The following is a 22,050-nucleotide window of genomic DNA, read 5'->3' as shown; positions in this document are numbered from 1 at the left end:
TGTTTGTCAGCTGTCTCTGAAGACCCTCTAATTACTTCATTAACCCTATCCATCAGCGCACTGTACTCTACGTTACCTTACTCAGAACAACTTACGACACATCTCAAGTGCAAGCCAACAACCAGTGCGGCTACTCGGAAAACAACATATCCAAAAGCTAAAACAGGAGACATAATTACACTGAATGTGCATTGTGATACATCTAAAAAAATGAAATCATTAAGAAGGATGTTTTGTGCGCATCTTCTGTTGTTTAAGGACTTAACGCTACCATCTAAAATGGCCGCACTTACCATGTAAGTAAACGTTACAAGAAATTGCTTATTTCCAACATTCATGATTCAGCGAGACAGGAAAAAACCAGTTAGTCCATCTGGGCAAAAACAAGCACTCTAACACCAAAGAGAACTCCGTCCGATGGCTTTTGATAAATAGAAAATACACAGTAACGGTCAACGGACATAGAACCTTCCCCACTTCCTACCCTGTAGTGTATTTTGGGAAGTATTATTGCATACTGGGAAAGATTAGTCTAACTAAGGCCATATTCAGCAAGTTTTTCTTCAAGCAGCACAGTTGCAAATACAGTACCTGCTAATGAGAAGCTCACAGAATTTGTAGTGCCCTTTGTCTGCTGCAATGGTTAAAGCTGTATCTCTTGAGGAAGGTACTGGAGGAGCATTTACGTCTGCACCTTTGTCCAGCAGAACTCTGCCCACTTCCGCATATCCACCAGAAGCTGCTTCCATTAACGGCGTGAGACCAGTCTAGGACAAGCAAGCAGGGAAAATAAAACATTAGCTGGGGAAGGGTAGAGGAGAGCCAGGGTTTATTTCGACTTCCAGTAACCCATTTCTATAGTTTTGGCGTACCGATTCCAATTGTTACCTGGCCAGTTTTCTAACAGCTTAGCCGCATTTTGAAGGCAAGCTCATCTTCAGCAGGCTCGAGAAGAGCTTTCACCGAGCAGCACAGCAGCCGCTGCGCAGTGCGAAGGTGGATTCAAAGCCCACTGCTGTCAGTCTCTCAAAACTAATGCTACCAGGTTCCAAGGGATGCGCATCAGCCGCACGACGTCCCACAAAGAGCCCGTGTTATTATACAGATGATGCCAATCACATTTCTTACCTTCGTTACGAGATCCTACGTAGCCAGAGGCAGAAAGCACCTGGCTAGGTCAAGGGGACACATCACTTTTCCCCTGCCTCAATATCCCAGCTGTTTTTCTAGTGAACAGCCTTTCCTCCCTTGTGAAGAGTTGGGGTCAACTGACGGGCTCTCAAGCACACACAGTCCCTTTCAATTGTGCATGGCCACTGTGGATATAAGCAGCTGGCCAGACAGAAGAGATTACACTGTGAGCACACCTAGGCCAAGTTTCTAACCATTTTTGAATACATTACAATGTTCTGGTTTTACTAACTTAACGGATTACTGTTCTTATGCTTGTAAGCACCTGAAGATGAACTGAGGCTTCAGAAGACACCCTTAGTCTTTGCTGAACTGTGTAACCACCAGAATACCAGCCCTTAAGCGCAGCCGTTATTTTTCTTTATAATGTATGGTTCCATTCCATTACCTGAACGACAGAAGTCAACTTACACAAAAGGCAAGAAAATCAAATAAGGACAGCGAAGCGAAGGTTTACAAGCATCCCTTTTTGGAGGTTTACTCAGCTATTTGCTCCTTACCTTGGCTCTGTGTTCCACATTAGCTTTTCTGTCAAGCAGCAGGCTAACCACTTCAGTTCTCCCTTGGAAACAAGCCAGCGTCAGCGCTGTATTCCTGTTGGTCTCTATCTGGGCATTTATATCAGAGCCCATGTCCAGTAACAGCTTGACAGCAGCCGTGTGCCCATTCATGGCTGCCAACATTAAGGGAGAAATGCCCAATTTGCTACCAGTTCTGCAAGAGAAAGAAGAAAAAACAAGGAACTCTTTACATCCTGATCACACTTCTGAAATCACTTGAACAAAGCTAGTGGAGAATACTTATCCAAGACCAAAAAAATCAGCTACACAGCAGCTATTACTGAAACTACAAGAGGTTCTCCACAGTAGCATTGCTTAGGACAGATATTTCTACTGAGAGACACTGTGCGCGTTACCCTTCAATTGCTGTAAATTTAAAGGCATCTCTTATGAGGAGCATAACTTTTGCTTGGACCTTTCGTTCGACTTGTGCAGCGCACGGCTGAGCTATTTTCTACCTTCCACTGCATGTAGAAACATTCCATACATGCATACAGGCACAGAAACAGCTTTCATTAAACCACACAGGAAAACAAAGGGATAACACACACACACACTTTCTTCATGTAACCGAGAACCAATTTCAATCCAGCAGACCAACCAGAGCAGAAAGATAGATTGCTGTCTTTGACAAAGACAACTGATCATATGATAGAGGAAAGAAGTTAACAAAATACATAGAGGGAGATGGAAGTTAAGAGCATTAGAAAAGCGCAGTCAAACCCTTTTGGTTTTAACTTTAAAGGAAAGAAGCCTACTACAAATTAAAAACATTGGTTGTGATCTTGTAAGAACAGTAAGGTTTTGCTTCACGTAACTGTAAAGAAATCCTGCTGGAAAAGGGTAAAATCTGAGAACACTACAAAAACCGTGAGAGAAGGTGTGAAAAGGGAACTTGCCTGGAATTTATTTCTGCCCCAGCATTTAGCAGAATCTTGATAATGTTCACGTAGCCACCAGAAGCGGCGAGGCTTAAAGGTGTGTAATCAGAAACATTCCTGTGCTCTTTATTTGCCCCTCGAGCTAGCAGCAACTCCACCACCTGCAGTGTTTTAAGAAATAACATCTGGTTTTCTCCCAAACTTGCAAATCTATCCAGGGCAAATGTTTTTTGAAGCCTAAATATACCATTGACATCTTCCAACAGTAAGAAAGCCGTGTTACTCAGTTGCTCCCCTATACTCCTTGCCTCCACGAACAGATGAGGCTGCAACTATGTTCTCAAAGGCACTGTAAACTTCAAAAAAATCAATCACGATCGCTCATGAGCATGCTTAATCCATTCATACCAAATTGCATAACGTAGCGAGAAAAAATTGAGGTCTCTTTAAGATTATTTCAGCCGTCTTTAAGGACTGCCAAAACCAGAGCTTCAGTTTGAATATGGTATACAGAACGCTCTTGCTTTTTGTCCTCTCCCACTTTAATGCTCAATTCTCCCACTTTAGTGCTCAGTTCCCCATTAAGTTAAAGACTCATCCTCAAACCGAAGCTGCAGAGCAAACAAGAAGGCAGTTGCACGCTTTTATCTTACGTTCTCCATTTACACCGCTCCATCGAACGGTGTGTAGGCTGCACACAGAAATCTCATGCAAGAGGCATTAGAAAAAACAACATTTGCATCCCTTGCTGGTCTTCTCTGTACAGTAACGAATCCACAAATACTCCTTACGTTATTCCTTCCTTACAGATTCCTTTACAACCCAAACAATTCACAGCTTCCCATATTCTGTGTGAAGCTTCACATTCTGGAATGAAGTTTCTGCAGAAGACTCGACAAGAACCTGAACTATCTAGCCACGTAAAATCAATAGGAGGGCTGAGGTGAAGCCCCACTGTGCGATGTCCAGTGTGATGTTCAATTTGCTCTACTTTCAGCTTTTAAGCGTAAAACACGTTTAGATTAGACCCGCACAACTGAAGCCAAGCGCTTTTCAATCAGAATGTTTTCCCTTGAAATCACAGGGCAAACGTACTGCCAAAATCAAGAATTGGGGTGGGAGGGCAAGCCGACATCATCTCTACTGCCCAAAGCCCAGTGCTTTCCCATCTTCTTTCCCCAAAACCATGAAAGAAAACATGATGCATTCCTCCAGGAAATACTGTTTGAGAAACACAGATGAAGCAAATCTCTGACGAGGTAAGCATCAATCCCCCCTTGCTGCATGAGGTCGCTGGCCACAAAGGCGGCGATCGCAGAGTTACTGCAGAGCAGGCCTTGCCCTTCAGCAGAGCGCATGCGATGGCCATTGCAGCTCATCCCCCCCACCTCTGACATCTTCCAGATGGCACTAAAAACAGGCCAGAAGAGCTACATGTCTTCAGGAAGGTTTTGGCTAGGGAAGTAGTCACCTTTTAAATGCCACAGTATCACCGTTAAGACAACCTGCAGAAGTGGGAGAGGTGTCTCCAACTGCATTAATTTCCACGTGGCCATAGACAGAGGAAGGTGATCCTGCCCCAGAATATGTAGCTGCCACTGTGGCTTTTGCAATCCAAATAATAGAAGCATTAACACAATTATACACTTCAGATTTGTAATAATCATTAGGAAGAAAAAAAATCAAAATGCAGCTTTCCTACTTAAATCACAGAATACAGTATTTCATGTAACTTTCAAAAAACCTTCCCCCACATTTACTTTTGCTTCATTATTTGAAAATGGTTTTTGGGTTTTGAGTCAAAGATGCTGGAGTCATCTGCAGTACTCGCAGTATCCTACGGCCTATACAGAAGGCATTAGCAAACCCTTGCTGCTCATATAGGGAGCTCACTCCAGCTTCTCAACAAGAACACTCATCGCATTCACTTTCATATCTACATCTAATTATGCTGGTAAAAGCCCCGTAACGAGCCACTAGTGATTACAGTCATGCGGTTGTCTGCACGGCACTGGTCCAGCTTATCAAAATAGAAAAAGCAGTTTATACTAGACACGCTGCAATATATAACTTAGAAAACGTGAAGCTCTTTGCATCCTTTTTAAAAAACACCATCCTTACACCAAACGGTGAATTCAGTTACTGTAACTAAAGTGGAAGATGGCTTTAGTGTTCTGACACAACACGGCATTTACACGCAGCTTTTGAAGACTTAAGTTTTACTTCACCTCTTGTCTCCCTCCTGAACAGGCCAAAGACAAGGGAGTGTCCTTGGTTCTCTCAGACTGGGCTTCGATATCGGCTCCATTATCCAGTAAAATTTCAACAACACCCACGTGGCCAGCTGTAGCAGCCAAAATAAGCGGAGTAAACCCTGAAATGAAAAAGGCTGTTTGAGGAGTCCACATGCATAGCTTAAGTTGAAGTGACCCAAGTTAAACCATCAGACAGGCAAGCATAAAAGCTTCACATAAAGACTACGCTTATGGTATGTTCATTTAGTGCAATACACTGGATAACCAGAGAGGGCCTGGACGGCCGTAGCGAGATCCCTACCTTTCTTGTCCCTGTGTTCGATATTAGCTCCTCTCTCCAGCAGCGTTTGCACTAGTTCTTCGTGGCCACCGGCACAAGCAAGGGTCAATGCTGTGTCATGATTACTCTCGGTCTAAAAGAAACAGACATGGTAAACACAACACAATAAATATGTCCTTTTTCAAGTACAACCCCTGTTATATTGCTTATTAGCCCAAGTACAACTACCGGCGACAGAATCAATTGCTTCTGTAAGCTTGAGACACGTCTACCGATTACCTCACGGTCATCTTTTGCGTTCAAGTTCGTACCAGGATTCTGCTCCTCAAGTCAGCTCTGTTGGGAGATTTGAGAACAACTCCTGACAAGAACTGAGATTCTTCAAGAACTGAGGTTTCATCTGTGCTTTGCTAACCTGATCGGCTCCTTTACCGCTGCTTGACTGTGACCTTAGATGGTATAATGAAAGTAAGAAATCTAAATTCTTAACCCTCTGGTTGAACCGAAGGGCGAAAAATTCCCAATCTCACCACTACTGTTGCTGAAGCCTCTCAACAGTAGGAATCAGCTACAGTGAGCCCACAAATCACAGCAATCAAAAAGAACAAAACAACTGAAAATCCACCGAAGTCTTTGACCTTATGCTCGGCTTTTAATTTTTTTCCCTTTAGAGCGCTCATACACCGTCTCCAGGTGAGCATTTCTAGCAGTAGACAGTTCTCAACAACAGCGCAGAGCCCTTACCAACCTTGCTTCTGCCTATTAAACACTCGCAATGGAACAACGTGCATTTCATTTCTCCATGTCGCCAGGGCCCACTTAAATGACCACCATCCCATTGGAAAGAGCAACTGAGACACCGAGAGGATTACTGGCACTGTTAGTTACAGCACAGGGACTAAAATGACATCCTTCTCTCCTTAAACAACAGCAAACACCAAAAGAACAAAACCACCCAAACCCCACGCACACTCCTCAGCTGCTAGGGGAACCTGGGCTTACTCTCTAACGATCCAGGGTAGTCAGCAGCTTATCGTAACCTCCGTCTGCGCTGGCATCGGCCTGCTAGCAACAGGGCCCGTCAGGTTATGGTAGGGGCTCCTGGACATGGTCACAGCAGCAAGGAAGCCAAGTGCCATGAGCAGCTGAAGAAGCCCAGACTTGTTTTCCAGGGGTTTCTCTCCCTTTCTCCACAATGATCTCAGGCCTTTCCTCATTTCCACACAGCCCACATCTTACCATGTTAGGTATAGTCTAGAACTATGCATATACATATGCTAGTTAGTATATGCATGCTTTTTATATTTTTTTTCATGGCCAGCTAGCTGTAAGTCAACAGAAAGTAACCCTTTTTCATAGAATCATAGAATCACTTTGGTTGGAAAAAACCTTTGAGATCATAGAGTCCAACCTTTAACCTCACCCTGCCATCCCACCACTGAACCATGTCCCTAAGCACCTCATCTGTCCCCAGGGTAGTCAGCAGCTTATCGTAACCTCCGTCTGCGCTGGCATCGGCCTGCTAGCAACAGGGCCCGTCAGGTTATGGTAGGGGCTCCTGGACATGGTCACAGCAGCAAGGAAGCCAAGTGCCATGAGCAGCTGAAGAAGCCCAGACTTGTTTTCCAGGGGTTTCTCTCCCTTTCTCCACAATGATCTCAGGCCTTTCCTCATTTCCACACAGCCCACATCTTACCATGTTATGTATAGTCTAGAACTATGCATATACATACACTAGTTAGTATACACATGCTTTTTTATTTTTTTTCATGGCCAGCTAGCTGTAAATCAACAGAAAGTAACCCTTTTTCATAGAATCACTTTGGTTGGAAAAAACCTTTGAGATCATAGAGTCCAACCTTTAACCTCACCCTGCCATCCCACCACTGAACCATGTCCCTAAGCACCTCATCTGTCCTTCTTTTAAACACCTCCAGGGATGGGGACTCGACCACCTCCCTGGGCAGCCCATTCCAGAGCCTGACAGCCCTTTCGGTGAAGAAGTTTTTCCTAATGTCCAGCCTAAACCTGCCCTGGTGCAACTTCAGACCATTCCCCCTCGTCCTATCGCCCGTTCCCAGGGAGAAGAGGCCAACCCCCACCTCACTACAGCCTCCTTTCAGGCAGTTGTAGAGTTGTAAAATTAGTTGTAATACAGAAATGCTTTTCTTTAGTAGAAATATGAGCTTGAATTATTTCCTCTCGTTAAAAAATTTACAGGGATTACTAGCTTCAATACCTTCCTACTTCTGTCAAGCTGGGTGATTTCAGTGGCCAACCACTTCAAGCACACCCAGGGAAAAAAAAAAAAAGCACAACATTTTTGATTTTTGTCACAGGATAGCAGGCCAGAAAACTATTTCATTTCTGTCAGAAGACAAACTTCCCTGCTTAATCATAATCGCTCGGACAACAAGGAAATAAGAAATGCGAGTGTATGGTCATTCAAAGACCTTCTCTCTTGTTCAGCGAGAGCACAGAGGCCAGTGGGCTGCAACTCTCCAGCGAGTTGTACAGGCTTTCTAAAGGCAGCAGAACAAGGCTCTAGAGCCCAATTCATTATACAGCAGAGCTGTTGACGATCACCGCGTGATTCAGGACGCAGAAGCCCGACAGCTCCGCGCGCCTGTGCTGCAGTGACAACCGCAGGCTTACCTGCGCATCGATATCTATAGCAGGGTAGATTGGTAGCATGGCCGAAGGAGAAATGATAGGACTCGGAGTTGGCGTCTGAGGTTGGGAGACAGAAGTTGCAATGCTGTGGGTAGGAGTGTTTGACATTGCAGATGCTCTTCCGCTCACTGCTGTTGAACAGAATAATTACACTTAGTAAAAGCAAAACACTTGACTTCAAATGTTTATTTAACGTGACGATAAAGGGACAGTGGGACAGAGCTCCCACCGACAGACTGAACTCCCTAAAAGATTTGTTTTCCACAAATACAGATTATCTACACATTTAACCCAATCTTTGAACCTTTAACTCTTTGAATTTAACAGCTATGAAACAAGTTAACTGTATTAGATCAAACAAATAGGTAAGGATCAGATTGGCGTGTTTTGTAGAAGCCCACCACAAAAAAAAAAATAATTACTGGGTTTTTTTTTTGTAAAACCAAAGATCTTTCCTACAAGTCAGCCGTTATTTGGACCAGGAGTTCCATACCTTTAGAAGCAGGACTGCAAAACAAGTCCAATCAATGGGTATCTATGCAATTTTTCTTAAAACAGTTTAAAGATTCTTGTATTAAGTCTGTCCAACCTCCAACCTCCCACCACCCCCGGCCCCCATAAACATAACAAAAAAGCAACAGAGCTAGCATCAGGATGCTCACATGGCAGAATCTGCTGAAACCAGAAAAGTGGAAGCTTCTTAACAGCCATTTTGCAGAAACTTTGCTCAAGGTTGTTAGGATAAGCAGAAGGCAATACCGTTTTACAGTTGATGACAGTGTATCGACATGACATAAAATAGCACCGACTGCCACGCTTCCCTGAAATTCACTTCATACAGATCATGTGTAAAAGCACAGCGCAAACTTGAATCTAAAACAGCCTTCAGGAAAAAAACTCTCGTTTTCCTACTTTTTGGGTTTTTCTTCCTTAAAAGAACTCAATGTTTTTCTCCCTGACTTTCTCCGGTATTTCTACAGGTCTTCAGTCAGGGGTGATCAGCCAAGGAGCGAGTCACGGACCGCACGCTTCCCCTGCCCAGCTGACAGCAGCACCCTGAACTGCACAAGGCACTGCCGAGTAACCTTATGGAAGATCAAAATAACATCCCTTTATCCCCAATTTTTCAACTCCCACTCAGTTTTTGAACAGGTTTAGTAATCAGCCGTGTCCCTAACTGCCAGCCATTGATAATTAGCTCTTCTATTTCATTGGAGGTGCTAAGTTTTTCAACACATGCCACAAAAATTGCATCAAAATTTCTATCCTAATATGCCAATTTTTGTAGTCCCTGCAAGGCAGCTATGTTTTGCATCCATTACTAATTTTATTTCTGCAATTCCTATACCAAATCGCAGCAAAGAAGCTAATAAATGTCACTGAAATAAACAAAAAAAGCCCAGCTTATAGCATAAAAAGTATGATTAACCTTGTATTTAAGAGTAAGCCAAGATTTAAACTCCCTTGATCTTTACATTAGAATGCCTTTTTAAAACTTTTCTCATCTTCCAAGACAAATCGTGCTAGGTATGAATTAGAAGAATCACACAGAAGGTAAAGCCAAAATATTCTGACATGAGGGCAACACCCGTGGCCTAAGGGATTCCTGCACAGAGAACTAACCCAAGATCACGACGGAATATCGTTCAGGGGAGCATCCAATTTAAACTTGTCCCATTCCTTATTCTGACTGTAGATGAGAGACGTAAGCTAAAAGCGCAACTCCAAACTGGTTTCGTACGGAAGGAGAAGTTGTTGGCTTCAACTCCTGCTCCCCTCTTTACATAGACAGTCATAACAAGTAATTTGGAAAAACGAGCATATTTACCTTCTTCCTGTAAGTTCAAAGAGGAAGTTAGAGCAGCATAAAACAGTAACGGAGTTACAAAGGATCATGATTCTTCACTCCCGCACCGAGCCCGACAGAACCCGACACAGGTGGGAAAATGGACTGGAAACCAAACAGGCTTAACTGATGACCTAAAAGCACGCTCATCAAGTAACTGACACATGAAAAAAGCTAGGCCTGCGATGTGTTTTAAAGAGTCGCTAAGAATCACTGCTCTAGTCCCAATATGGGGGCCGGGGAACATCCACTGTGTTACAGGAGGCACTATTGAAGTTCCTAGGCTTAAAAAAAAAAGTTAGGAAGGTCTCAATTCAGGTGAAGGCTAGTTTTTATACCAACGGTATTGCAGTGAGGAGAAAGAAAATAAGGAAAAACCCCAAAGACACATGTTTAAAAGCCAACGCCCCTCCTTCCACAATGAGGAAAACCTTTATTGTACAACCCATTAGGAAGTTAAGCATGCTATAGAGGAGAATATACATGTTGACTTACAGGTCTCATATTTAATATATTTCAAGTGTGCTTCAGCAATAACTCACAGACAAATATGGTTCGTATCCCTACAGCACATTTCACAGAGGCAAGATGGTAATTTTTATGGGTAATGACTTCGATTATATTGATTTCAACGTCACCTGCGCAGGGCTCAAATTTGTAATAGCCAAGGGCACCGAACAGAATCTTTACGGCGTCCAAACAAAAATATTAAAACTTTTCAATAAGCCAAAAGGTTTACACAACAGTCTTGAGTAGTGAGAAGAGTAACCAACTAGCCTAGCCACGAAATCCAAATGCACTGGCAGCCAAAGGTTTAGCTCTCCACTCTGCACCTCTAGCGACTCTAAGGGAGCAGTGGCAAAATCTCACTGAAAGGCTGTACTTCAGCACTGAAACATCATTACGTCGTGCCTGGGACAACCAAGTCTCCAAAGCTAATTCCCCATTAGAATATTTTAGTATTTATGTGCCTTGGTACAGGACCAGCTACCATTCTTAATCACGTTACGAAACAAGGTCAAGCTTCTTTGTCAGAATACATCACCCCAAGCACCGTTGGACTACTCCGGTCCACGCCTTTCACATTTGTTTGGATATCAGACAGCCAGGTTTGTGCTTCCTGATATTAGGAGCACAGCTGCTCTTCATAGTGATTTCTTTCTGGGCATCTCAACTTCCTCTTAGCCTAAGCATCCTCACCGCTGCGACCTTCTCCCCCACGCCCCCCAGCCTCACCATCCAGAGAAGGATTTGGCTTACAAATGCAATCACGGTATCAGGGGCTCACAAATTTTAAAAAAAACAAAAAAACAAAAAAACAAAACACCAAACCAAAAAAAAACCCCACCCCCCAAAAAACCCCACCAACCTGAAAACTAACATTAGATACGTAACATCTGAGCCAACAGGATTTTTTCCTCACTGGTCTACATGTCCTGAATCAAAATGTGTGGCTGGAAAAAAAGCCTGACATTTTGAAAAGGAAGATGGGGTCGTTTGCGCTGTTCAGGTTTGCTTCTTCTTTCAACACTCTGTATTTTCCTTAAGTGCAAGATGTTACAGAAACCAAGCACCTTTAAAATCCCTTTTCATCTTTAGGTCCGCCATGAAGTTTGTTACTAGTGTTGTCTGACTGTGGGCACAGCACTGCTTTTATGCACTTATCCCCTATCTCCTGTCATGTTCAACAGTAGATATCTAAAAGACCTATTTCAAATTACGTTGCAATAAGCCAAGATGAGGGACTGAAAAAAAGTTACAAAAAATACATTAGATACCTCAGCTCTTTCCAACTTGTTTCGAGCCAACTCAAGAGGCTTGCTCCACATCAGCCGCTTCTCCCCTGCCCCCAATTTCTCCGTAGTATCTTAAGTGATGAAAAGCTATGTTCCTGCCACGCATGCTTAAAATCCATACAGAACACCTGAGCAGCGGAACATGCCTTGAATTACACGAGTCAAAGTTACCTGCTGATCTCAAAGACAAACACACAGCACTGCTCCTAGGCACTAACAGCTCCATGGATGAAGCCTGAGAACCACACCATGCCTGTAGTCTTGATGATTAGTTAGAGTCGGAAAGGCGGACTGTCACAGGGGCAGTCCCACACAAAACCTCTCAACAGTCCAAGGACAAAGGTCTAAATGCACATACCACCCATTGGCAAGAACAGTGTAACCACTGCCAGCACCCCACTGCAGTTACACCAGTGCAGGACAGCTCACATCCTCGGTTTTCCTCGGCTCCTGCACGAGGGGGACAGAACCTCCTGATTTTATTCTGATGCTGGCACTCTACAGTTATTTTTTCAGGTTTGAGTTTCTGTGAAGAACTTACAGGCAAAGCATGCTTTTTCTCACATGTTAATTTAGACAGTTACAGTTAAAACTGACTCGTCCCACAAGGTAGCTTCCAGGAATTCATCTTATCAAGTGCTTCAAGATTCCTGAAGTTCTTTGCGAGGCTCTGTTACTGGACATAACCCTTTGAATAGTTAGTACTTTAAAAAAGCTTGCTATTAAAACCGGGATTATTTTTTCTTTTTATCCTTAACACACCATTTAACATATGCAATTTTTTCATTCAAGAGTTACGTAGCTAACCCTAAAAAAATACTGGTATGCAATTGCCTCACAGCAAGCAAAGAGCTTGTCCAACATCCGAAGCTAAGAGCAAACCCTTTTGCTTGTCATCAATTCCAGCAGGATCAGAAAGGAACCCAAAATTAAAACTGAAAGTTTCATTTCTGCTTTTTCAACTTATCCTATTTCTTTTAAAAAAAAAAAACCCAACCCCAAAACCCTGAACTTGGTTCATTCTCTCACTATGTTTCCAGGCAAATTGCGCAGAGCTCTGGTAACACCAATTTAGCTTCTCTAATAGCAAGGAATCCTACTTTGAGTCCCAGAGGGTTCCTATTAAAGCAATGCACGAGGCTACTACGAAAATACTTAGCTGCTGCTTAAATGTTTTGTATCACATTAAGCCCATTTCACCTCCACACTCAATTCTGATGCGTGGACTCAAGCTGGCACTTAAGTTGGATATTCAGGTCTGTGTCTGCTCTTGCTTAATAAAAACCCCAAAGTTAGCCACTTAACAAAAAAGCAAAGATGGAATCGCATGCATACAGCTTTTAACAGACTTGGCCACAAATGCCTTCTAGAGCACAGTTTGCTGGGGGATGAAGGGATGGAGAGCAGCCCTGCCGAGAAGGACTTGGGGGTACCGGTGAATGAAAAGCTGGCCATGAGCCGGCCATGGGCGCTGGCAGCCCAGAAGGCCAACCATGCCCGGGCCTGCATCCCCCGCAGCGTGGCCAGCGTCGAGGGAGGGGATTCTGCCCCTCTGCCCCGCTCAGACACCCCTGAAACCCTGCATCCACCTCGGGGGTCCCCAGCACCTGTTGGAGCGGGGCCAGAGGAGGGCATGGAGATGGTCCAAGGGCTGGAACCCCTCTGTGATGGGGAAGGGCTGGGAGAGGTGGGGGTGTTCAGCCTGGAGGAGAAAAAGATCCAGGGAGACCCAATTGCAGCCTTCCTGTGCTTAAAGGGGGCCTGTACAAAAGATGGGGACAGACTTTTTTGCAGGACCTGTAGTGGCAGGACAAGGGGTAATGTTTTTTATAAAAGAGAAGATTTAATGAGATTTAAGGAAAAAATTTTTTACAATGCGAGTGGTGAAACCCTGGCAGGGGGTGCCCAGGGAGGTGGTGGAGGCCCCATCCCTGGGAACATTCCAGGCCAGGTTGGCCGGGGCTGTGAGCAACCTGATGTGGTTCAAGGTGTCCCTGCTCCTGCAGGGGGGTTGGGCTGGGTGGCTTTAACAGTCCCTTTCAACCCAAACTATTCTATCATTGTATCAATTTAGACCTGGTGCCCAATTGTACGTGTGCACGCATGTACTAAAACCTGGGACTGAGCAGCACATAAACATGCACTCAAGTGCACGTTGGAAATACCTGACCTTTCCAAAAAGGCATGCGTGAGCATTTGGGTACATGGCAGATGACCTAAAATGGTATATTATCAAGACGTTATATGCATTTAAACACATAACAAATGCCCTAACTCCATGTTTAAGTTATATTTAAACCCAATTGAAGTGCATTGCACAGATTCTTCCCAAGTACCCAAGACCTGTCATTATCCCACCTCCTGAATTCAGTAGCTGGCATTGTTATCCCAGCAGTTCCACACGAGAGACATCTTTATTCTCAATGCATGATGGACGTAGTTACATCTGCTTTTTCATGCATCCAGTTGGTTTTCTATCCACTGGCAGCTTCCCATCTGCATGTCTAGGCTTCAATTCTAACACCAGATTTTCAGAAAAGAATCTCAGTAGCTCCCATAAGTTTCAGTCATCTTTAACGAGGCTTTGTCTGAATATTAGGTTACTGATCAGCACCTAATATAAGGTATGTTATTTCAGGTATTTTAAACAGTCACCACCTGGTGGTTTTTAACCATTACTGTATCTTCTATTTCCTCCGCACCGTTGCTGTACTCCAGTAACTCTTGCAGTATACACGGGACCAGCTCCACACCTCTGCACCTCCTGGCTAAAAGGTTCTCGGAGACCTGCCTTGATGCTGGCACACGCCACTCATCCTAACATGCTTTACAAAGCAGACTTGTCAAAATAGACAGTGCTTTTAAAAATACATGTTCATCAGCTTAACCAAGAGCCCCTAAGCAAACTGTCACCCAGCGATGCGATTTTTTTAATACTATGTCCTAACAGTTAATTTGCGTTCAGCTAAGTCATCAAAACAAGTATGTCAGCCACTACTTTAATACGGAAAGGGGATTAAGTGCAACCGAAGCAGGTGTAAAGGAAAGCAACACTAACAATTCCCATTTCCTACCGTATTTAAAAACCCGTTTTGTTCTTTTATTTTACTACTTCAGGCCTTAAAGCACTGATGTCACCGGGTAAAGAATCCTCCGAAGCAACTAGGTAGAATTTGCTATGGCTAAATTTGTTTTTCGCTGGCAAAGCAGCCATTTTTAAGAGTAGACTTTTTTTTGAAGTCATAGGATTATCATCTTCCCCCCGCCCCCCCCCCCCCCCCCCCAAACCAGAAGTAAAAGCTTCCGATAGGTAGACTATTCAAGGCCAACTAGAACGGCTCTCGTTCAAAAAGCAAGCCCGCAAGTTCCTTACGCCTTATAGGCTCGATGGGGTGCTATGGTTGCTCAAAGCCTGTTCCGAGTGCTCCACGTCAGCTCTCGGTTAGCTAGTCCACAGTACTAACCAGTACCTACAGAGAGGCCAAAACGGGACCGTTAGACCCTAGCGCATCCCCCCGCCAAGCTATGAAGAGTTAAAAATGCCACTTCCGCCATACCAACCTGACAACCAGGCACCAGTTAGCTCAACAAAAGGCAAGGCAGCCCTGCAAATTGAAAAGTTAAAACTAGTTTTCTGAACTGCTGAAGACAGGGATCAGTAAGCTAGTGGTACTTGCTGTAGAGCTAGCGGGAATACACAAACACACACATACACACATAAAGAAGTGGACATACCCTCAACTGGTCAAGCAAATATTATACCTGCTCATAACAATTTAAACCCACCTGCCATGATGTCATCCAGCGTGTCATTGAGCGTCTGAGCAGGGCTGGCTACCATTAACCCTTGCTGTGTTTCTGTCAGTATTCCTTGCCCCAGCCCTGCTAGTTGTGCTTGGCCCAATACTGGCTGTCCAACTATAACACCTTGCAGTTCTGTAAGATTTGCGATGGACCCTGGAGGTAAGGAACCTGCTGCCAGAGGCAAAGCTTGTGGCATCGCCAGAGGCTGAATTGGTGCAAAACCCGTCTGCGCAGCAGCTTGCTGAGGATCATCTTTAAGCAAGATGGGGTCCACTTGCTGTAATCGTGCATAGTCTCCCTCTGAGAGTTGTTCTCCTACCCCAACAGGAGTCAGTAGTCCCAGATGCTGGCAAGACTGTTGCTGCTGCTGCTGCTGGAGCTGAATTCTTTGCGCCTTTACCTCTAGATATTGCTTTTTTAGCTGCTGCTGAGTTTTCAGCTGTAACTCGCGCTCCACTTTCTGCAGTTCCTCCAAAATCTTTTGTTTCTTCTGAATTTGTTCCTCTCTCGTTTTGTTCAGCTCCTCAATCTTCTCTTTGGTGAGCTGGTCAGCGTGTGCCAATTCCAGGGACTGCAGCTGAGCGTTCTTCTCTATGGCTTCTTTTATCCTCTGCTCCAGCTCTGTCAACTTGCCCTGAGCCTCTTCTACAATGCTCTCTGGAGACTGATTGGTGATGTAACCCTGTACATCCTGGTTGTTTGCTGGCAAATGACTGCTGGACTTTTGTTTAGAAGCAGCTGTGTGAAAAAGAAACCCCCTCAGAACCAATGGAAGTGCATACGAATGGCATCCTCATTATAGAGCTACTGTTGGGATGCTAAATGGCCGGTTATGCACCAAGACACAGCACCCACAGAAGGTCAGCGCGTACTGTAAGGCCCTCAAAGAAAACCGTATCTTTCGCTATCAATTTTAATACAGCAGTCAGATTGCAATTTAACAGTACAGCTTACTGCGCACACATTCCAAATAACCCTGCGCTACGTTGACATATTTACTCCAACAATCGGGCTACTTTTGCCAAATGAAGCGATTGTCTCAAGAGCCGCTGTTATCAAGTGCTGCTACAAGATAAATGGAAACAAAAAGAAAGGACATGCTGTCTCTCTTTACTTGATGGTGTTAAGACAAACGTACGGTTACAGCCCTGCAAGCACAGCCAAAGGGAGGCAAAAACATCTTGAGGGACAGGTGACTTGTTCTAGGCCACCGGCTTTGTGAATAGCTCGGTACATTTTAGGAAGCACTACGCTTTCTAGGACTACTGAATCCTTTCACTACAGGCATCCAGCTTTGCTCAGTTGACAAAACAGCGCTAGAACCTAGGACAGTAATTTGTATTTAACAGGATCTAACAGGGTGTGTTTAGCCACTACATTTTATCCGTAGCAGACATGATTTTGCCTGTGTCAAAACTCAGCTCTCTGCCCAGGCAAGGCAAATATTTCAGCCTTCCTGTAAGAATGAGCGATGGACTAATCCAATTCATCTCTTATGAAGAAGTCCACAGTAACACAGCTGACATGGTCTGCCATACCGGTTGGAGAAGGAACAATCGGTAAATTTTGAAGGGCGAAAGGCAAATCAAAACTCAGGATCTGAGTCAGTGGAGGTGCCCAGTTTCTTCCAGTCATCCTCGCTGTATTTCCAGAACAATACAAGTGCACACACAGTATTAATTTTACGACATGCACGCCTGTATTTGCACTACTGCTGATCCTTGATAAAAATCGTTTTGGAAGAGAATTCTTAAGTACAGAAAGCGTTAAGTGTCAAAATGGCGATATCAAAATAGATGCAAATTTAGTCCTAGGAGGACCTGAGCCACATCAGACTAACTATTTTATAGCACAAGAAATTCCGCCTTCAATCAAATTAGTCAAACCCACTCCAAGACTACTATCCTAAATGAACATGAGTTACCAAATAAACTACAATATGAGGTTAACATTGTTTTTACATCTTCCATTATCAAATTTATAGAGCCTTCTGGGTGACATTTTGCATTAGTCCAGTATGTCAGACTAATATATTTAACGTATTTACGTAGGCAGATTTCTTGACACTTTATGATTACAGGGTTAGATAACTGATACTTCGTATTTGGCAGATAAGCAAATCCTTAAAAAAAAGAAAAATTAAAAAAATTGCAGTTTCCTTGACTGAATCCATAAACACTCTTCATAGGAACTACTCTGCTACAAGTGCAACCCTCTATCTTCTACCTAGGAAGATTATTTAGAAAATAAGCTCCGGAACTAAGACTGACCTTTATTTCTGATGGGAAGGGTTGTGGCGACATTAGCAGGGGGTTTGTCAGGCTCCTGGGGTGGGACGACCATGGGCAGCGCCTGCACTGGTACACGAGGAGCCTAAAATGTTGGATACTAACAGATTACTTTTCTCATACTCTAATCTAGTTATAATTCAATAGAAGGTAAACAAAACCTGTTAGAAAAGCAGACTTCAATGGTGACTAGTAACATTTATTACTTTTTTCTTTTTTAATATGCCAAGTTCAATAGTTAACAGTTTGAAATCATCTGGCTTGTATATACTTAGCATTTTTAACCTAAGAAATTACTTGCCAAACAATACTCATCTCAGCATGGTACAGTGCTGCAGTACGGTAAAGCAAACACAAGCCACAATGGGCTACAAATGTCATTCTGAAGGGCCTCATCGAAGCAGACCTTTTGACTTGCTCTTTTTTTTTTTCCCTCATCATTTTCCCAAGAATATTTATAGAGTAGTAAGAAGAACGATGAAAGCACTACACAGCGATGCTCCAAGAGTCTTCACCCTTTTCACAAAGTAATTTTCAGTATGTTCACCTACAGTTCAGCAGCTCATGAAATGACAAGACTGACTCTTCTCGAGCAAGCTGCAAGAAGAAATGCAAAAAAGCCCCACAAATCCACAGGTAACCAGCCTTTAAATCTTACCCTATTTAAATCATGGGATGGTGGGGTCAGCTGAGTAGCATCAGGTGGAGGAGCAGAAAGCAAGTTGTTTGGGTAATCTAGCAGATAACAAACCACGCTGGTATGACCACCTTTTGCTGCCTCTATTAACATAGTTGAACCATCCTAAAGAGGGAGAGATCACAGTATTAGGGAACAGCATCATCAAAATATGACAACACTGAAGCATTTTGAAAAACATGACACAGGATCTATTAAGACTGCTTTAATAAAAACTCACTCGATCTGCACTAAGTTCACATCTAAACTTAAGGACTCCATTGAAGTATTTCCCAAAAAACCTAGTACTTCTTAAAATTTCCCCTCCTCTTCCACGATTATGACCTTACAACTGGAGTGCAACCTTTACGTTCCTGGTAATCAATAGACCTGCACTCCTCCTAACTCCAACCTCTATAAATAACTCACGATCATAATGCCTGCTTGTGGAAATACCAGCTCTTGCATCTTCTATTTAAATCGCGTCAAGTGGGGTCAATTGCAGAGAACACCAAAGGAGCACATTCGCTTGGATATCGTTAGCTTAAATATCAGTGAAAGGCTACCTCCGAGGAAAACAAGGCAGCCGAGCAACAAACCTTCAGTCTGTGTGTAGGATCAGCACCATGAGCTAGCAGTAACTCCACGACTGCCAAGTGACCTCCAGCACAGGCCAGCGACAGAACCGTATGATCGTTGTTAGCTGTCGTCCTGTTCACGTTTGCTCCTTCAAAAGCAGAGGGGGAAAGATTATTTACAAAGACTTCAACTGATTCTCCTCTACCAAAAGTGACATGAAGTTAACTCTCTTTTTTAATCTGAAAACGTAGCTCTCCATGGCTTACAACTGATAAATTAAACCGAACGCTCAATTACTACTATCAGCAGAAGAGCATTTAACATGTCACAAGAAGAAAAGCAACCCTACCTGGACTAGCACTCCAAACTCACTGTTCCAATGGCTGCACTGTAAGCACGGAACACTGCACAGCAGGTGAGCCTACTGCACTGAATTTTGCCAGCAACTGTGCCAGGGCTATGCCTCTTATTTAAAAAAAAAAAACAAAAAAAACAACACCCAAAAAAACCCCCCAAAACCAAAAAAACCCCGAAACACCCACAAACCAACAAACACTAAGATCCCTGCAGGACATGGATCCATGCATCTCAGCACCATCAAGCAGACAATTAATGGCAAATCTGCTTCTTTCCTCTACCATCTACCCAGGGAAAATTACATCCCACTGGAAGCTTTAGGTCAGTCCTGCTCCATACAAAGAAGGTACAAGAAAAAACCCTCAGCATCAGCTTGAGAGAGAGAAAACAGCAATTCCGAGCTTTGTATCAACTCTGTGCATTCAACAAGGACGTAAGGCTGGAGCTGATAGTTATGACAACGGCAAGCAAGCTACAGTCAGAACTTGGAAACAAACAGGCACTTCAAGTTAAACTTATGAGAAGTCAGAGCTCAAATGCTGCACCAGGAGCACAGAGACACCCACTAACCGCTGCTACTGTTGCGGCTTTCACAAGGAATTAAGAGACTGGAATATGACTGGTTTTAGAAATAGTTGCAGTTCCCACTCATCTCACCAGAAACAAGAGGTGATCATTACATGCCTAGGTTGAGAATCAATGACCTACTTGAGTTAAAATATTTGAAACAGATCCAAGCAAGTTACATGAATACTGACATTTCTAACAGCAGGAAAACCAAAACCTTTTCACACTCTTACCTTTGCTAATCAGGAACTGAACAGTGCAAACATGACCTGCCCTTGCAGCTTTCATGAGAGGAGTCCTTCCACCTTCTGATTCATGCTCCTAGAACAGATTAAAAAAAGGCTTAAAATTCAAAATTTGCACATGTGAAAGGATGCAATTCAGCCTTTTGTTTTTGAATGGAAAGAGACCAGACACCTAAGATCCCTTTGTAGTGTTTCACAAACTACAGAAATAAAAAATTTACATAGCATTGCAGCCAAGGGTGTCTTGCAGACAGATTAAACTACCTACCTTTGTACAGGTCTGAGACTCCTGGACAAGAAGCACTCAAGCACACGGTGGGGATTTTAGTTAAACAATATGTGTCCTGTCATGCTTAACCTCAGTTTTTGATAACACACTGGTGTACAAAGCTACTGAAATGTAAAAATCAATTCACCTCAACACCTTAATTCCATTATGGTACACCAAATAGATCACATCAGAACAGAACTATCACTGCTGCATAAGGAAGAGAACAAATTTGCAGGTACAAGTACTGACCCACAATCAGCTCACAATTCTAAGCTGAATACCATTCAGGACTGCACGTGACTAAAGAACAAAATCCCCTATTTTTCTGTACAAGCAACCTTGAATGACTTGGAAATGCTTTAGGCATCAATTGCCCAAGTGCTGTAACTGACCTAAGCACCTTCAGGTAATTAAACAGCCTCAAATCCATTAGAAAGGCATCACCGATTCTCACTTAGTTAAAAGAAAAAAGGTTAAAAGATACTTTGAATACAACTATAACAGCAAACTCATTAAGTTTCCAGCAATGAACACGGGACCAAAAAGAATTAATACACAACTGTAATTTTATTGCCCAGTTACATTTTTTTTAAGACAATGACTTACCAGATCCGCGCCTGCCTGAAGTAAGACATCTGCTACATCAGTATGGCCATTTTCACAGGCATATGTCAGTGCTGTGTCACCCGTGGCTGTTGTTGCATGCACATTGGCCCCTGAAGCAGTAATAACAAGCACGTAAGCTTTGTCAAGTTCATTACAGAAAACATGCAAGTCTCTTCGCCATCTTTACCAGAGCAGATAGCAAATTTTTAACTTCCCCCTTCCAATCCAGCACCTATAAAATTCACAACTTATTCATACTCTAAAGGAATAAAAAAACCCAACCCAAACATAAACTAGAAGTTCAGTTCCAAGCGAGTTCACATCAACTTGATCTTCAAAAGCTAAATTAGGGTCCAACTAGCAAATTATTTAAGGCTCCACAAACCTTTGCATTCAACTTCAAGAAGCTGCTAATGAAAAAGTAATTAACATGGAAAAAGATATTTTTCTCTTAGGGTTACATTAAGTCTCTACAAAACTGTTATCAAAATTACTCCATACCTGCAGCTAATAAATATTTAACGAGCTCCAAATGACCCTCTTGAGCAGCCTCCATCAAAGGTGTGGAACAGCCAAGTTCTATGTCAGCTCCTGCTTTAATAAGAAAATCCGCAACCTCCAAAAAACCTCCACAGCAAGCCAGAGTTAATGCGGTTTCTTGCGTCTCCTCTGTTTGAGCATTGATGTTTGCTCCTTAAAACAAAACAGAACACCAAAACCACACTTACATCAGCAAACACTACTGATTGAAACCAGTATCAGCGAACAAAGCCATTTCCTGATGCACAAGGCATCTTCTTATTACCTCTCTCACTTCTAGAGCTGCAGAATTTTTCTTCTAAAAATCATAGCGTATCAACCTAAAAGACTTCCACTTCATTTAACTACTTTGGAAACCCCTCTGAGGGCCTCAAAGCACTTCTCTACAGCTTTTCAGCACTACCACCACCTCAAGATAGGCCCAGGCCGTTGCACCGAGTGCAAGTTACATGGAATAGTGAATGGTTAATGTGGGTCTGTCTGAAAAATGCAAACCTGTTCTGAAGAACAATTCAGAATGACCATTTACAAACTAAACTAGTAAAGCAGAGGATATTTTGCAAAAAAAAAAAAAAAAAAAAAAAAAAAAAAAAAAAAAAAAAAAACAAAAAACCCAAAAACAAAAAAAACACAAC

At 43.1% G+C, this 22,050-nt stretch overlaps 1 protein-coding gene across 8 annotated transcripts in view; it reads right to left on the bottom strand.

Moving 5' to 3' along the window:
• ANKRD17 (ankyrin repeat domain 17) overlaps nucleotides 1–22,050 on the bottom strand; it is a 91,856-nt gene that overhangs the window by 15,950 nt on the left and 53,856 nt on the right. For 4 of the 8 annotated variants that reach the window (XR_004841751.1, XM_035892619.1, XM_035892615.1 and 1 more), the window contains exons 9-22: nucleotides 21,377–21,568; nucleotides 20,876–20,985; nucleotides 19,987–20,074; nucleotides 18,850–18,977; nucleotides 18,233–18,376; nucleotides 17,557–17,659; nucleotides 16,825–16,926; nucleotides 15,269–16,024; nucleotides 7,823–7,971; nucleotides 5,189–5,300; nucleotides 4,861–5,006; nucleotides 2,651–2,793; nucleotides 1,692–1,905; nucleotides 592–767 (exon numbers count right to left, since the gene is read on the bottom strand). Coding sequence is in view for 7 of the 8 variants with exons in the window: in XM_035892619.1 (XP_035748512.1) it covers nucleotides 592–767; nucleotides 1,692–1,905; nucleotides 2,651–2,793; nucleotides 4,861–5,006; nucleotides 5,189–5,300; nucleotides 7,823–7,971; nucleotides 15,269–16,024; nucleotides 16,825–16,926; nucleotides 17,557–17,659; nucleotides 18,233–18,376; nucleotides 18,850–18,977; nucleotides 19,987–20,074; nucleotides 20,876–20,985; nucleotides 21,377–21,568 (2,563 nt within the window). In the remaining variant the exon portion in view is untranslated. The remainder of the gene's footprint in view (nucleotides 1–591; nucleotides 768–1,691; nucleotides 1,906–2,650; nucleotides 2,794–4,860; nucleotides 5,007–5,188; nucleotides 5,301–7,822; nucleotides 7,972–15,268; nucleotides 16,025–16,824; nucleotides 16,927–17,556; nucleotides 17,660–18,232; nucleotides 18,377–18,849; nucleotides 18,978–19,986; nucleotides 20,075–20,875; nucleotides 20,986–21,376; nucleotides 21,569–22,050) is intronic. The other 4 variants (XM_035892616.1, XM_009637047.2, XM_035892620.1 and 1 more) reach the window with 4 other exon arrangements.

The sequence above is a fragment of the Egretta garzetta genome, unplaced genomic scaffold, assembly GCF_000687185.1.
Source record: "Egretta garzetta isolate BGI_Z169 unplaced genomic scaffold, ASM68718v1 scaffold414, whole genome shotgun sequence".
In the NCBI taxonomy this organism is placed as follows: Eukaryota; Metazoa; Chordata; class Aves; order Pelecaniformes; family Ardeidae; genus Egretta; species Egretta garzetta.
The sequence above is the reverse complement of the archived record's forward strand: the minus strand, read 5'-3'. Positions and strand labels throughout refer to the sequence as shown.